The 15,565-nt window shown below is 52.4% G+C and overlaps 5 protein-coding genes across 5 annotated transcripts; 3 read left to right on the forward strand and 2 right to left on the reverse strand.

Annotated features, from left to right (window-relative positions):
* Window positions 1-567: 567 nt before the first annotated feature.
* On the forward strand, window positions 568-2,103 carry MFIFM68171_03947 (uncharacterized protein; the record flags this gene model as incomplete). The annotated part of the gene is made up of 5 exons (XM_071059367.1): window positions 568-581; window positions 650-697; window positions 787-1,555; window positions 1,620-1,730; window positions 1,789-2,103. 5 exons carry the CDS (start codon window positions 568-570, stop codon window positions 2,101-2,103), a joined length of 1,257 nt encoding a protein of 418 aa, XP_070915468.1.
* Window positions 2,104-3,556: 1,453 nt separating this feature from the next.
* MFIFM68171_03948 (uncharacterized protein) lies at window positions 3,557-4,618 on the forward strand (the record flags this gene model as incomplete). Its single annotated transcript, XM_071059368.1, has 1 exon — window positions 3,557-4,618. One exon carries the CDS (start codon window positions 3,557-3,559, stop codon window positions 4,616-4,618), a length of 1,062 nt encoding a protein of 353 aa, XP_070915469.1.
* A 705-nt stretch (window positions 4,619-5,323) lies between these two features.
* Window positions 5,324-6,268, reverse strand: MFIFM68171_03949 (uncharacterized protein; the record flags this gene model as incomplete). The annotated part of the gene is made up of 1 exon (XM_071059369.1): window positions 5,324-6,268. One exon carries the CDS (start codon window positions 6,266-6,268, stop codon window positions 5,324-5,326), a length of 945 nt encoding a protein of 314 aa, XP_070915470.1.
* A 2,905-nt stretch (window positions 6,269-9,173) lies between these two features.
* MFIFM68171_03950 (uncharacterized protein) lies at window positions 9,174-10,476 on the reverse strand (the record flags this gene model as incomplete). The annotated part of the gene is made up of 2 exons (XM_071059370.1): window positions 9,174-10,096; window positions 10,155-10,476. 2 exons carry the CDS (start codon window positions 10,474-10,476, stop codon window positions 9,174-9,176), a joined length of 1,245 nt encoding a protein of 414 aa, XP_070915471.1.
* A 2,868-nt stretch (window positions 10,477-13,344) lies between these two features.
* Window positions 13,345-15,119, forward strand: MFIFM68171_03951 (uncharacterized protein; the record flags this gene model as incomplete). The annotated part of the gene is made up of 3 exons (XM_071059371.1): window positions 13,345-14,200; window positions 14,352-14,681; window positions 14,740-15,119. 3 exons carry the CDS (start codon window positions 13,345-13,347, stop codon window positions 15,117-15,119), a joined length of 1,566 nt encoding a protein of 521 aa, XP_070915472.1.
* Window positions 15,120-15,565: the final 446 nt, after the last annotated feature.

The raw sequence follows: 15,565 nt of genomic DNA on the forward strand, positions 1-15,565 counted from the left end.
CCCGCCCATCTTGGGTGATCGGCCACGAACCCTTTAAAAAGGGAAGTTCGGCGTCCCAAACGGGCATGGGGGACTTCGAGAAGTGATGGCTGAGAATCCCTTCAGATTCTGCGGTGCGGAGAAGGAAGACGGGACAATATACAGGGCTCGGGCGCCGCTCGTAGTGGCTGGTGTTGGAAAAACGAAGCCCGCCCAGCTGGTATAAGATGGCGGTGCGGGCCGGCCAGTGGGCGTGGCAGCGATGGTCCCTCAAGTTGCCGCCCAACCTGGGTCGTCGCACTAGTAGCCAAGCCGACTGTCCCTTGTCGCTGCGTTCACTATGGATTGGCCCGCAGTCGTTGAGCCCTTTTTCACTGAGGAAGATGTAGCATTCTTCAGATGTGGGCGCCAATTATTGGATAAGAACGACCCTTGCAGGGCGTTGGGTGGGAATGTTAGTCTGCCTCTCTCTAATCTTGGGCTCCCCGGCTTGGGAAACCGATGCGTGTGGCTAACTGCAGCGGCCCCGGACGCTCAATCAGAGTCTAAGTTTTAGTGTGAACGACCTAGCTACCCAGAAAACTTGGGATGAGTGGTTCGAGGTTAGCATCACAGCATGACTTATCCAAAGATCCTTGATCTGATTGAAATTCCAGCATCCAGTGTTCAGTCAATCCCCGGATATCGGGAACCAAACGCTCTCCGGGTTCCAGGTCTTGTAAGTTCATCCGCTCTCTATACGCCATTGAAACACTCTCATTTCTCCCCGTTCTTGACGATGACGATCCGAGTACTCATCTGAATAAGGCTGTCGAGTCAGCCAATGCCTCTAAGCTTGAACCTTCCAATCCCTCACTACTATCTCCCGATCCCCGAAGGCAACTGGCGCCGAATCACAGAAGCGTTTCACTTGCACAACGCTATATGCAAGGCGATGCAAAGTAACAAGAGTTATTCGGGGTTCCTTCGCAAACAGAGGTCCGACGAAGAGCTTGAGATGTTCACAGCGGTCATGACCTCAACAGATCGACCACACAACATCTCTATGTCTTCAACTTATTTTACCAAGAGAAGGCTCTCTGTGGCGGTAATATACAACTGCAATAACGATCAGAAGCTCCGAGTCGAGGAGCTTCTTGGCGACTCGCCCGAGGTCAGCTCCCATCCGCTTCTCATGGTTGGGATATTTGCCGAACTCCAGCGAGACAGAGTACAGAAGCGCGTCACGGCCGTCAACAGGGTCGGCGATGAGATTATAGAGGAGGTTGACAGGGTACTAGTCGAAAGGGCTGAGGATGTGAAAAGCAATTCTGGTAAAATATGGAAGTTCCTCAAGATATTGCAGCAGTGTATCGCGAATTCCAAGACGGCCGAAGAGGAAGTGCGCGCCGTAAGGAGGCAGCTTGAGATGATCACTCGGCAGATCGAAACGCAAAGCAGTGCCTGGACGCAGCAAGAGTTTATCGACGCAACTAACAGATACGAGCGTAGATTCGAAGAGATCAAGATGGAACTGGACGGCATGATGGCAGAATGTCGGATGACGGCTGAGAACTTGACAAATATGGCAGCCCTAGTAAGACTCAACCAAACCGCATCAACCCAGGAAACCCCTATTGCTAACGAGATGTATATCGCAGTGCATGAGCGAGCATTCTCGCCTGGAGACGGCGAAAGCAACCAGACTGACTAATGCCAGTTCTGTAATCGCCGCCGTTGCAATGGTCTACCTCCCGGCGACATCTCTTGCTGTGAATAATTTTGGAATATCCATCCGTGCACGAGGGATAAATTCTAACGTCCGGACAGACTATCTTCGCCATGCCGGTCTTCGACTTCCGCAACGAATGGTGGAATATGCACTTCAAGGTCGAGCCGTCTGGGAATGGAACGTCCTCAGGCCTTGAGGGTAACGACAGGTTTCCAAGCCCATCTGGACCAGTACTCTCCGGCTACTTCTGGATCTACTTGATCCTATCCATTTCCCTCTCGGGGATTACTTGGTTTCTCTACCAATGGTGGATCAAGGACGACCAGAACCCACCGTCATCACTTTGGAGAATTGTCTGGCGGCAGAAGCACAGCGAGAGGACGGCAATCACTGCTCGGGACAACGCTGTATGATATCTGGATGATGCTTGAATTAGCTCTTGGCGTAGCATCTGATGTTGAGTCCCAACTCACCTTACATGTGTGATAGTTGATAAGTTCCTACGTGTACATGGGCTCGGCGCACAGATGTAGCCAGTGTCAAGATTAGTAAGATAGTTACATTTGTGTATGTTGGTGTTGCAGGGCCGCAGCGACAATCTCCTTAGTCCTAAAGGATCTTGTCGTCTCCTTCTATGACGATGTATGCGAGAAACCACAGTGCCTACCAGCCGTTAGAGCGGTCTTTGCAGGTTCGGCGGTCGGCTTACACTGAACAAGAAGTCTGTACGTCACAGGGACTTCCGGCTCAATTCTCATCTGAACCATTACAAGTTTTCCTTCTGGGATGTTCTGGGATCGCTAACTATCTAGAACAACATAACTTTCGAGCTCTTAACTGTATGGATAAAATGGATGGGGCCGTTTTCTGTCATTTCGAGCGAGTGATCGCGCTTTTAACCAAACTTCCAGACAGAGAAGTTTCTCGACAAGTACATGATGTAGAACCCCCCCCCCCATACCCAGCCTCCAGACACACTCTCAGTTCTCAATATCTATTACTCGAGTTGTGCAAAGACTAGATGAAGTAACATCGTTATCGTAGACATTCAAGCAAGGCAAAAAAACAGAGTTTCAGGATAAAAGGACGCTATTATATGCATGATAAGTAGTACTGAATGCTAATCTCCAAGATGCTTGGATAACAGTCTAGGGTACTTCGAGATTACTAGTACTACTATCGACCTGTTGTTGCCCAACCGTTACCTGCAGTACTTGGAACGCCACGGATACTTATCTCTCGTACCCTTAGTGGCTAGGGGAAGGGCAACGAGAGAAAGATAGTTCCGTTACTACGAAAGTAGCAAGACTCGGGCGGCGCAAGATTCCCGGACTCTAATGCGCTTACTTTTGAAAAAGGAAAAGTACCTACTTAGGAATGCTGCTTCTTTTGGTACTCTGCTAGTTCTGTCACACCGTACTGCTTCAGTTAATTTGGGTCGAGGACAAGGAAAAAGCACAAAGGCATTGCATCCCGAGCCGTCGTCGGACTCTCCAATAAATCGCCTTGCGAGGAATATAGGCTGATGTTGCCCTCGCAGTGGTGGCGCACCGGCATTTACCTACGGTACCTTAATTTAGCAAACCCCCTGCTTACGTCAGACCCCCTCTATTGTGTCTCTGCTTCACCAATATGCTTCAGGCGCCGGCAAATGTCTATAACCGACAACCGGCAGCTAAGGTTATGGTGGTTGGGTTGGGTAGTATTATTGGGGCTTGGCGGTCCATTCCAGGAGGACGGCGATATAAAGTGGTCTCAGTATAGACTACTATGAGATTCGTTGTGCAACCCTCTCCGATACTATCCTCCAGGCACTTACTTGCCGCGCTTTGACACCAGACAGGTTCCGGGGGAAAAAAGAAGAAAATGTTCGCCTTTAACACCTCACGTTTGCTCGCGGCGCTCCTGGTTGTGGTGCTGGCGAGCCAGGCCACGGCCGAGGATGGCGGCCGCTGGACGCCGGAAAAGCCCATAATGCTCCGCCAGTCTGGGGGCTTCACGATTGGCGGCAAGATCATCCCTCACCCGAGGAATCCCAACATGACGCTTTCGTGCGATCACGGCTACGTAGAATATTTCACGCCGTGGAAACAGCGCAAGACGAGCATTGTCATGTGGCACAGTTCGAGCACGCAGACCTTCCAGAACCGCTGGGATGGCGGCGAGGGCTTCAAAGACATGTTCCTGCGCCGCGACTACCCGGTTTACCTCTGGGAAGGGCCACGTGTCGGTCGGGCCAACTGGGGCTGCAACGTGACCTACTACGTGCCAGATTACCGGGACCAAGGCAACTTCGTGGCTTGGAACTTTGGCCCGTCCTTCAAGAACTGGTGGCCGGGTGTGCAGTTTCCGACGTCGAGCGAATACGCGTGGCAGCAAGCTACGAGCTCTCGGTACCAGGAGTTCGACTCGGAAGCGAGCGTGAATCTCGAGACGGACGCTGCTGCCATCGCCACCGACTCGGGGAAGCTCGGCAAGGACATCATCTACCTCACCAACTCGGCGAGTGGGCTGCGAGCCCAGATGACGGCAGTCAAGAGCAACACAACAAACATCAAGGCCATTATCTGCTACGAGGGCTACGGGTACGTGTTTCCGGACAACGCGGGCATCGAACCTGGGTTCGGAGCCAACGCTTTTGGCCCGATCATAGTGCCTCTCGAGGATTTCAAGAAGTTGGCCAAGATACCCGCGATCCAGTTCCTGTGGGGAGATAATAGAGACGACAGCTTTATCTTCCTCAACCAGTCAAAGCAGGCTGCGGCATTGATTAACAAGTACGGTGGCAACGCCGAGGTCATAATGCTGGCCGAGGACAAGGGGCTGAAGGGCACCACTCACATCGCTTTTGCGGATCTGCACAATGAGAAGGTTGCCGACCTCCTGGATGACTTCCTGAAAGAGAATAAACTGAACCGGTATCGCTAGCGTGGAGGTATCTCGCTCGGATGGCACTTTGATGGCGGGGGTAAGGGCTTGCGGTTGGGTTATTCTTTTCCTTTTCTTTCACTTGGCCAGGATTGTCCCTCGACAAAGCGCCGCCAGATGTTGCAACGTGCGCAGCATCGCCGCCCAGGTGCCTCCTATCACTTGAACTCAAGGACAATAAACGCAGACCGCCTATTTGCGTTATCCGAGCTCAAATCTCCCCGCCACATTCTACGTCACGTTAACTAGAGAAACAAGGCTGGACTGTCGATGACAACAAATGGGCTCCGTTTTCTCCGAGATGTTTTCTATTCTTCAAGGACCAAGCCGTGCAGTTAACATGGGGACTCCTAGTCTAGCTTTGGGAGAGGCCCAGAATGGTCTTGTACCAAGCCGATGGGTATCACGATATGCAGTTAGTTATGTATTCAAGACGCGGAAATCCCGGAGAAGGACACCGATAGATTAACAAAAATATAAGACCAAGAGGATTTTCCCGCTTCACAGACTTCAGGCAGCGGAGACACGGATGGGCTTAAAAACAAGATATGCTACTTATAAGCAAACACCAAGTTTGATGATTCTAGCCATTTGTTCACGGCCGGCGCAGCATAAAAACGTCTGGCAAAAAAGGTAGTAGTAGTTACTGGGCAACTAGCACATATCTCGGGCCGAACCTAGACGTCCGCAGAGAAGGAAGTCAAACTAACCCTGCATAGCCTCTTCGTACACACTAGTATCAACAAATCTTTCTAGCTCAGCTCTCGAAAATGGCTGCCGTCTGTCCACTCTGGCTAGATACTCGTCTTCTCTCTCCAAGAAGTCTATCAGATTCTGGTCCAGACTTCCCGGTCCCCATACGTGATCCTCCCACACGTTTTCCAGGACCGGAACATCAACATTGACAGTCCGCGCGACGGTCGAGTACACCGTGTCGGGGGCGTTCCTGAAGATGTCGTAGGTCTGGTTCAGTGCCCGCACGTACTGCACAATCTTTTGGCGGGTCGCGCTATCTCGTAGCTTCTCCTCGGTCGAGTAGAGGCTGTAGATCTCACGGTAGATGGACGAGTTCTTGAACACGACCACGTTGTCCTCGCCCAGCGCCTGGATTCCCAGCTCGACCGACGTCTCCCAGACGCCGAAAGCGTCGATCCTGCGGTCCCGGAACTGGGAGGGGAAGGTGTTGGCGCCGCAGGGCGCCCGCATGCAGACGTTACCACTCACGGTGGTGTAGTCGCTCTGAGACAGGCCAGCGCTGGCGAGGAGCTGGCGCACAAATACTTCGGCAGACGTGCCTGGGATGGTGCCGATGCGCTTGCCCCTGAGGTCGGCGAGCGTTGAGATGCCAGCAGCCTTATTGGCGACAAGGCGGTAGCCGACCTCGACGATGATGCCGATGAGGCGGTAGTTCCTGTTTTGGACATAGTTCTTAAGTCCCTGAGTCTCAGCGTTGCCGGCCAGATCGACGGAAGTGTCTCTCAGATTCGTGATGCCCCCGTTGACGATGGTGGCAGTGTCGGCTTCGTAGAAGTTATCGGCGGCATAGGCCAGGGGGGTGTGCTCGACCCACATCTGGGCGCAGGCTATCTTCAGGCCCTGGGCCTGAAGAAGAAAAGGGGCGAGAATCAGACCGAAGGAAAGGATCCGCATGGTTCAGGATTTCGTTGCTAGCACGAGCCAAACACAGGAAGGGTTAGGGGCTTCAACTTCCCGGCTGGCCGGTGTATCCCGTTTTATGATTCATGGGCCAACATTTCGGTACCAATGTGGAACTCCTTCAAGTGTCGAATCATCTATGGAATCCCGAGAACGGGGGGGCCAATTTCAAGCGGAGGCGGGGATATTACAGCAAAAGTTCATCTCACTAACTCAGGACCTATCGGGAGTTTGCCGGAGACTAGCCAGGATTCTTCGTCCCCGCATTCCCACATCTCGGCAATATCATATATCGGCAGTAAAATATCTACCACGAGACCGCAAGGAGGATGGTGTAAAGCGGTGTACACATACATTCGGATGCTGCACGGTAATTACACCCCGCATCTGCAGCTGAATCAGCACTAGCCAAGGTCCGGTACCTATATGTTCCACTTAGGTTCATAACCAGATAACTAGATCTATGCAGGGCGCTTTTGTCCGATATATTAGCCTCTAACTCACACATCCAATTAGAGAGATATTAGGTAAAGCTATGAACACGGAGAGGGTGTCTCTTTTCGAAATACGTAACATTGGGTAGAGGGATCGAGTACCTAGACGAATTGACAGTTCTCTTAAATCCATCTGTTGTAATTAGCAGCTGCTAGTTTAGAGTGCTGCACTAGCGGCAATACCAGTTCGCTTCCGGGAAGCCGGTATATCCGCACAAGCACTTGGACGGGATTTTGCTAGGGTGCCTTAATCTTTTGAGATCATTCGCAGTCAATAGCCTGGTGTCCTTCGCATGCGGCATGTCCAAGCCACAGCACAGCTCCAAGCCATCATGCTAGATGAGGCTACCGTTAGGAAGATCACTCCTATTGTTCACCGATGGCACTCTCAGAAGCCTGGGAAGAAATCTCTAAGCCTTCTGCATTTCCCTCTCGCGGCGGTATTTGTCAGCACCCGGGAGATGTGAAATGCCGATGCCTAATTCCGTATGAGGAATGAAGAGCTTGCCTGTTTGCCCGGGGATATCGATTCAACCAATGCTAATTACCGCTTCCGCCCAGAGAATGGAAAGGCCTTTTTCAATTTCGAGCTTGTCAAGACTTTGCTTCTACGGCAAAATGGCCATCATCTTTCGAGAATCTGCGGAGCTGGTGGAGTCTAAGACGGTGCCTCTGTGAGGTAAGAAGCTCCACTCTCCTCTTCACCTAGATGATTCCTCTTTGCTTCGGAAGGACTAACGTTTCTAGCCTTCCAACGCTGGTTAGGACACCATCTGCATTATGGCATTGCTGCCATATATAGGCGTCAATGTGATTTGCTGCTTCCCGGAGGCATGGGACTCGGCATTCTGCAGGACCGATGAGAAGGACTAGCGGTGGATGAGGAGATATCAATACTCGCTCAAACACTGCACGTTATCAGGGATAACCGCAAAAACCGCGACGTACCTACATCAACAATTCTTCGGGGTCAAAGACGAACAGTTTCGAATCTACGGCAGCCCCTAAACTCGTAGATCCAAGGCCGAATTTCATCGGTCGTTATCCCTACGGAGTGGTTTCGATTGAAGAATTCCTCAATGCGAAGTATTGACAGAAAACAAGCCGAGCCCGTCCGACATGCCTCAAGCTCAGTGGATCTGCAGAGAAAAGGACTACCGATGGAGTTAGTGCTGCACATAATGGCAATCGCACAGTATGTGCCGGGAGGAAGGCTCGAAGTGCCGCATGCCCCGTTCCACCTTGAGAACAGGGATGAACTTGCAAAGTATCTCAAGTACTGCTGACAACTGCTCGTCCGTTGCGACATGATAGCATCTGATTGGCAGGAGCTGATATCTCTCGCCATTATCCAACTATTGAGTTGTGGTCCGAGGCAGTGGTATACCCGAGACCACGACTCTGGTGGCTATATATTCCATAGTAAAAAGATGACCCGACTTTAACTTGGTAACCACCTAGATACAAGTCTCCGAATCTCTTTGGCATGGCTACTTGTGCAATAAAAGCAATCTCCCATTGCTGTGCCAGGGCCTATCGACTCTGTGAAGTTTTATCTCCCCGCCGGCTGAATCTAGCGATCTACCAAGTAGGTACTTCCCCAGCTCCAAGCGGAACGATGTAACTATTGTATTCAGGCCTTTGCTACGTATGTGACTTTTGACTATAGATCCTTGCTGTTCACCTCGGCACATTGACCGCATCAACGACATTCGAAAACACTCGAACCGAATCCCCTGCATCTCTGGCCCCCTCCACATCGATATCGCGTATGATGTGCCATCCTGCTCGCTCTAAACGCTGCTGTACATCACTTGGAACCCCGGCAAAACAGAGTTTTACGCTGGTCCCCCCATAGTCTTTGACCTCCATAATCAGCCCCTTGAAGTGTATGCAAGCTGTAGTGTCCATGTAACTGACTCTGGAAAAGTCAATGACAACAACGCCGATAGGTGGAAGTGAGGAATGGTCGCTAATGTTGGCACGGCGGCGTAGCTTTGCAACTCTCTTCTCCCCTACCACATCCCAGGTTTTCTCAGCAGTAGGGTGGGTCTCATTGGTTAAAGCCGGTGCATGGTATGTCCGTATCGCATCAACGATGGATGCCTTGGCGCGGTAGGCGTTGGGGAAGAAGACAGAGTCACCAAATTGAAAGATGCGTACATCAGGCAAGATTGATGGTGGCATGTCGAGGGTAACTGGAGTGGACTGGGGGCGAGCATCAGAAGTCATCGAAACTCGGATGAAGACGTGACGCAAAAGGATATAAAGGATGTTGAAGCCGACTGCGCTGGCAATGCCAATCTGTTTCGAAACAAAGAGGGAAACCCAAAACGCAATCATCGAAGAGGTGAAGTCCGCAAGCGAGGTTCGCCAGTAGCCGTAGAACACTGAGGGACGGGAAATCAAGGGCCACACCGCAGTGATGATGATGGCTGCCAGAGTTGACTTGGGATCCAGTAGAGTGTGCCGACCAGTTTGAAGATGGATAAAAGCACAACACCGGCCGTAACAAAACCGGAAAGGGGCGATTTGACGTTGCAAGCCGAGTTTACAGCTGTACGAGACATGGCGCCGCCCACTCCCACAGCGTGGAAGCAACTGTTGGCAAAGTTGGCGACGCCATAAAACGCGAGTTCTTGGCTCTGATCTGTAGCATAATTGTTCTTGACCCCAAACGTCCGGGCAATGGCGGTGTGCTCGACAGCCGAACCGACAAAGACCGCAACACTCCGACTGGCAACGTGTGTTAGCAGCGAAGCATCCGGCATGCGCGGGGCTTCCTGGCCTTTGGCTTTGACTTCAGCAACTCCGAACAGGAAGCTGGCGGGGTCGCCGCGGCCCCTGTTCACAGCATATCCCACGCCCGTGTAGATCACCAGTACGATAAAAGCTCGGGTGATAGAGAGAAACCAAACGATCCTCCTCCTCTTCCCCCATCGTTTCCCGGCTTGATCCATGACAGTCAGAAGGAATATGCTGGTAAATCCAATGGCGCATGCATATCCGTTGGCCCGAGGAAGTTGATAGAAGATGTCATGGATATTTGCTGCCGTTCCCCGCCCGACGTTGGGCTCGCCCAGGAGCGAGTCCATCTGATTGAGGATAATGGTGATGGCAACCGCCGAGATAAAGCCGCTAAGGATAGGAATCGAGATGAAATCGAGGAGAAAACCGAGCTTAAGCAACCCAGTCGCCATCCCATAGATGCCCATCATCATGGCAACGGCGGATGCGATTTCCGAAGGTGGCCATTGTCTACCACGGAGCCCCTGGATGATTTCTGCTGTGAGTAAGCTGATGAGAGATGTCGGTCCGGTAGATAAATCTGCCGTGATATCTCATTAGACCGTGTCTCTGCCTGAGAAACAGAAGCCCCCACTTGCCCTTTGTTGTTCCCATGAATGCGTAAATAGTTGATGGAAGCCAACTCGACATCAGACCGTAATGCACCGGGACCGTTGCAATTCTGGCATAGGATAAACCCTGGGGGATCAACATAAGCCCTAAGGTCAAACCCGCGATAAAGTCACTGACGAGCCATCGAGGGTTGTATCGAGGAAGCCAGCCAATGACGGGGAACTTATCAACAACATACTCAGCAGCTGCACGAGGGAGCGCATGGGCACATCTCAGAGCAAGCTGCCTACCTCGCTGCCATGTAACATCGTTGACAAGTGCATCTCGTGCTCTATCAAGGGATTGCATTGTATTAGTCTTAGAGCTGATGCGAAAGGGGGATCACAGTTCCAAGTTTTTGAGACAGATTTTAGACGGCCACATGGGAGCAACAATGTAGCAAAAACGATGAGCCTACTAAGTGCGTCACCAGCACGAACAGCTCATTCAATTTGTGGAGTAGATAAAGTCATAACTTCGCAGTCGTGCCGCTCCCCGGTGGGCCGGTCCACGGGTTCTTCCAATAACCTTCAAGATCCACGCACCTTTCTCAGATTCCCACAAGCAAAATGCTTGATACCTCACACCAGCGCAAGCACATATTTATTCACTGCTCTCCCTTTCTTCATTGCTAAATCTCCCGTGCCTTACAACTAAAGGCGAATTTGGTTCAAGCCTAGGGAAAATGGTAGGAGAATCCGTAAAGAAGTATTAGAGCCACCAAACCGCTAATTGTCATAAGATGAATGCCGGGGCAATATTTAGGTACAACTAATACACTTACACACACCCCTATTACTTTTGATCGGATACACCCTTCCCTGTGCTACATATGATAGATAGAGTACTTCTATCCTCCAGCGCAAATCGGCCAAGCCAAGGATCGGAAAAGTTTTCAAGAGTTCGTGGCTGTGTAGGTTCCCCAAAGCGGAAAGCCTTGCATGACCATCAGCCCCCAATGCGACACTTGTAGCATGGCGTTTTGGTGAGACAGGAGACAGCATCGCTGGCTAATGGGCCGGTCTCATTGGCTATCCCTGACACGGGCTGGCGCAACCCGCTGCGGCGTCAGCCGCACACACGAACCTCGCGTTATTTGGACTTTATCTGGTGCTCGGTTGCTCGGTCTTCCCGGTCGACACCTGCATTTCAGATTCCCGAACTCGATCACATCGGTTGACCGACAAAGCGACAGGTCTGTCGTGAGACCGAGGACAATGAATGCTAGACACGCTCGACAATGCAAGATATTGCTGCGTATGCACCTTCTTCTCGCGGTAGTCTCATTGTTCGCAACAGCCACCGGCCAAGCTGACGATCCCAACCATGGCGTGGTTTTTATCTACCCGACAGAAGACCAAATATATAACACAATAGACACGGTCAACGTGACGTATACAAGTCCTTTCCCGACTCCGAACCTGTATACCTTTTGTGACGGTGGCAGTCGCCAAGGTGAATCTCTTCTCCCTCCTCTATCCACGACACCCCACGGTAGACGCTGACCTTTGTCGGGCGTAGTCTACATGCAACGCGCGCCAGGTTATAATGCGACCGTGCCTATCCTGCTCAACTTCACTTCGGCTACTCCATGTTGGTTCAACCTTAGGCCCGGCACAGCCCCTGGCTTCGGCGCCAACAGCCCGCAGTTCAACATCATTGGCCAGGAACGAGGCTCAGGGAGCAGAGTTTTCGGGCCTTCATCGACACCAACCGTTACCCCCCCGCCGTTCACAACGTCAGGACCAAACTCGCAGGGTGAGGCATCGTCAAGCGGGACATCAACTACTAGTGAAACGGCAGCGCCTGACAATGGCGGCGCAAGGGATTCTCCAACAAGCCCGGCTTCAACACCAGAACCTAGCACGGCAGGGGGCGGATTAGACACAGCTGCGGCTGCCGGAATCGGCGCCGGCGTGGCGGTTGGGATTCTGCTAGTTGCCGGTGGCGCGATGGCGTGGTTTTGGAAAAAGAAAAAGGGCCGGCAAATGCAAAATACCGACTATCATCATTGGCAACATCAAATTCACGGCGACACCAGAAGCTCAGAAATAGGAGTTCTATACCATTCATGCCACCACGGTCATGTTCACAACGGTCAGGGTCTTTCACCATCACCAAGAGGGCCTATGTCGGAGCTAAGTAGTAGTACGTATGCCGCAGTTGAGCTTGCTCCTTAGTTTCGGGAACAGTGCGCGCAAAATGCGGTTAGACTGGGAATACAGGGAACAAGAGCGAAGAGTTGGCGATTTAGACCGTGTTGGGGGTGGTGGTAATGGTGGGAATATTGTGATGCATCGGTTCACTCAGGATAAGGTACCTGCCTAGCTGTTGAAGTCTTCCGACGTCCCAGCATGCTTAGTATGCCATAATCATGCTATACCAAATCGGGGCCTCGCTGACTCACGCCGAGTGTAGGGCGATGTGGAGTGGCATTCTAGTGATTAAGTAGTATCCCCTATAGTATTTCTTTCGCCGGATGTCTGGCTCTAAGGTTCAGGCCGCATCCGTATATATCATGGAATCAAGTAGAACGCGGTGTTAGTTCTCTGAATTAGTACGTTGCTACAATGCAAAGTCCTGGCCTAGGTACTTTGAAACGTCAACATTCTCCCCTCCCCGGACCGCAGTAAAACCCGAGAAAGTACCTTAGTCAGTCCCTTCACGGAAGGAACAGTTAGAGTTAGGGGATCAGACTGGCAGTTGTCTCTTGCAAAGAATGAACATGCGCCGACCTCTATTTTGCTTGGAAGAGCACTAAATTGGAGCACTTCGACGCACGTCATCCAAGACAAGGCCCTGGCGGCTCCACACCTGTGGGCTTGTTGAGTTATAATACAGTACGGGGATGCCAACACACACGGCAGACGCAGATACCTTCTGCGAATGCCCGGTGTAAAGGGACTGTGCCTTAATCAGTGCACAAAATGACTTTCGGTACTCCCATCCGTACATTGGCAATAGAGGCCAGAGCTCAGTTCGAAGTGAAGCCGCGTTACTGTCCGGCACAATGGAAGGCCTCCCCCTTTGGTTAGCGCGACTCGACTGTGGAATCCACTTGGAGCTCCTGGCAACAGGCCGGGCCCGGAATTTCGGTGGCGGTGTGGAGCGGCGCACACCGCTACTCCCGGTCAACATCGAACTCTGCCTACCCGGCCGACGGATCGGACGCCCCTTATGTCGCAAAATTCCCGACGAGGGTTCCCCATGCTGTTGAAGTCTAACCTGCGAACCGCGCAGATTGGTCCCCGCCAGGTGATTGGTCAGCTCGGCGACACAACGTTGACGGCAGCTATGGCTCTATTCCCAGACTTTGGATCATGGCTGCTTCGCTCCGTGTGGGGCGACAGCTTCGCCGATAGCCCCGTGCTCGCCGTCGAGAGGCTGAAATCACAGCCTCGGCCGATCCAGGATGCTGACAAGGATACGCTGGTCGGTGCAATCCTGACCATGGGGTCCAGCCTTCACCTCGCCCTCCACATGTTACTCGAGCTCTTGCCAGAGGATAAATCTCGGGAGCGTCTAGGCGAAGTCTTGTGTCCGACCCTCGGCCAACTCCTAGCCTCGCTCCAAAGCACCCTATCCTCGTTTGAACTGAACGCCCCCCACCAGACAACCGTGGCTGCACAGCCAGCTGCGGTCCGCACCCCCAAGATGACCCCCGATGACTCCCTTTCCAGTGGAGGAAGCCACCGGCAGCTCCCAGAGATTGCGCACGAGACGGCTGGGAAAGACGAGACTCCGAGAGCGACCAGGACATCGCCGGCTGAATGCCATACCGGCTCTCCCCTACGCAAAAATCAACCGCAGCATACTCTCCAGCCACGGACAGAGAGGTTCCCGCCGCTAGAAGACGGCAGCGCAACACATCAGCTGCGCATTGAGATCCACGAACGATCGGGCGTGGCGTTGGTGAAAGCCCTGCAGGCCGAGATGCGGGTGCAAGCGGCCATTAGAGTGGCGGTAGAATCTCTAGAATTCGCCGAGGGACAACTGAAACTGGTCAAGGAGATCAATCAATTGCATGGCGGTAGTAAGTACTAGCAATTTCCCATATATACAGCCTCCGCTTGCCGACCTAGAGATGAACGACCCGCATTATCATTCCACCCAATATGTGGGCATGGCCAGAGTCTCTTAGATAAGCACCACCAACTAATCATGGATCATCTTGACACGTTCAGCCTTCGACGTCCTTCAGAAACACTTCTATGAGGGGTATAACCGCCTGTTATTGCGGGCACTTGAGCTGGAGAAACGGGAATTTGGATTACCGGACCGAGGCACTGTGAATCCAACGGCCGCTGCGCTACCTCCGCAACAACACACGCATACCGAGATTCTCGAACCGGCTGCCGCAAGCCCCAGACAGCACCGGTCGATCTCCTTCCAAAGCACCCTGCCCGCTCGGGGAGGAACAGTTGCCGCTGCATGGACTCCTGCAACCCTGGCCACAGACCCCGAACGCCGGCCACTGGCCCGCAGGAACACGATCCAGGGAATCAAGCAAGAGGGTAAAGTGTTCTCATATTCTTGGCAGTGCAGCCAACATTACTAACTTGGCGATATCAGGCGCAAGGACGTCACGGACAAGGCCGCCGCTCAAGCGACGGCTATCGCTAGCTGAAGAGCTGGCCATGGTCGGCGAGGAAGACTCGGAGAGCGGGTACCAGGAAGAAACATCCGAAATAGCGAGCTCTGAGAGCGGCGGGTCGGATCTGGAGTCTGGCAATGAGTCCCAGGATATGATTGCTAGGTGTGATGAGAGCGAAGAATACAGCACCAACGCGGAGAGCTTGGGAGAAGCGAGTGACAGCGAGAGCGAAAAGAAGAACCAATTCATTGGCAACATGAGTATGAACACTCAGGACTTTCTCGAGAGCCACTCGAACGCAACGATGGGCTCCAGCCCCTTGAGGAGTCGGCTGCCGAGGTTGAAACCGCCGACATAACCTAGAAGAGCACGAATAATTAGCATAAGTAATCGATGAAGGCCGGGGCACGATGGGGTGATTCATAAGCAACATTCATCAGCTCTATGTCCCCGTAGCAGAACGGAGCGAAGTGTAATTCGTCGTCCAAGTCCACGTACGTACCTGCGGACGTGACATTTCGGCCGATGCATCTGCTGGTCAGCTCAAGAAGGCCTCCTATTCCACCGACCCCCACCTATTCTGTCCCAGCATTTATAAGCAAGTCCGCGCGATGGCTATCAACGGACCTTAATTTCTCCGTTTTCCTTACAAATCTGAAGCAACTGACGATTCCCCGGAGACTTTGGTTCATTATAATTGAACGACGGGTTGGCGTCATCGATGGCGCGATTGTATGGACACCTTAAGCGCTTATGATCGTCCACATGCATTGAGGTGGTCATGCTCGATATCGAGATTGTTGT

Source organism: Madurella fahalii (genome assembly GCF_045866475.1).
Source record: "Madurella fahalii IFM 68171 DNA, scaffold_2, whole genome shotgun sequence".
Taxonomy (NCBI): Eukaryota; Fungi; Ascomycota; class Sordariomycetes; order Sordariales; genus Madurella; species Madurella fahalii.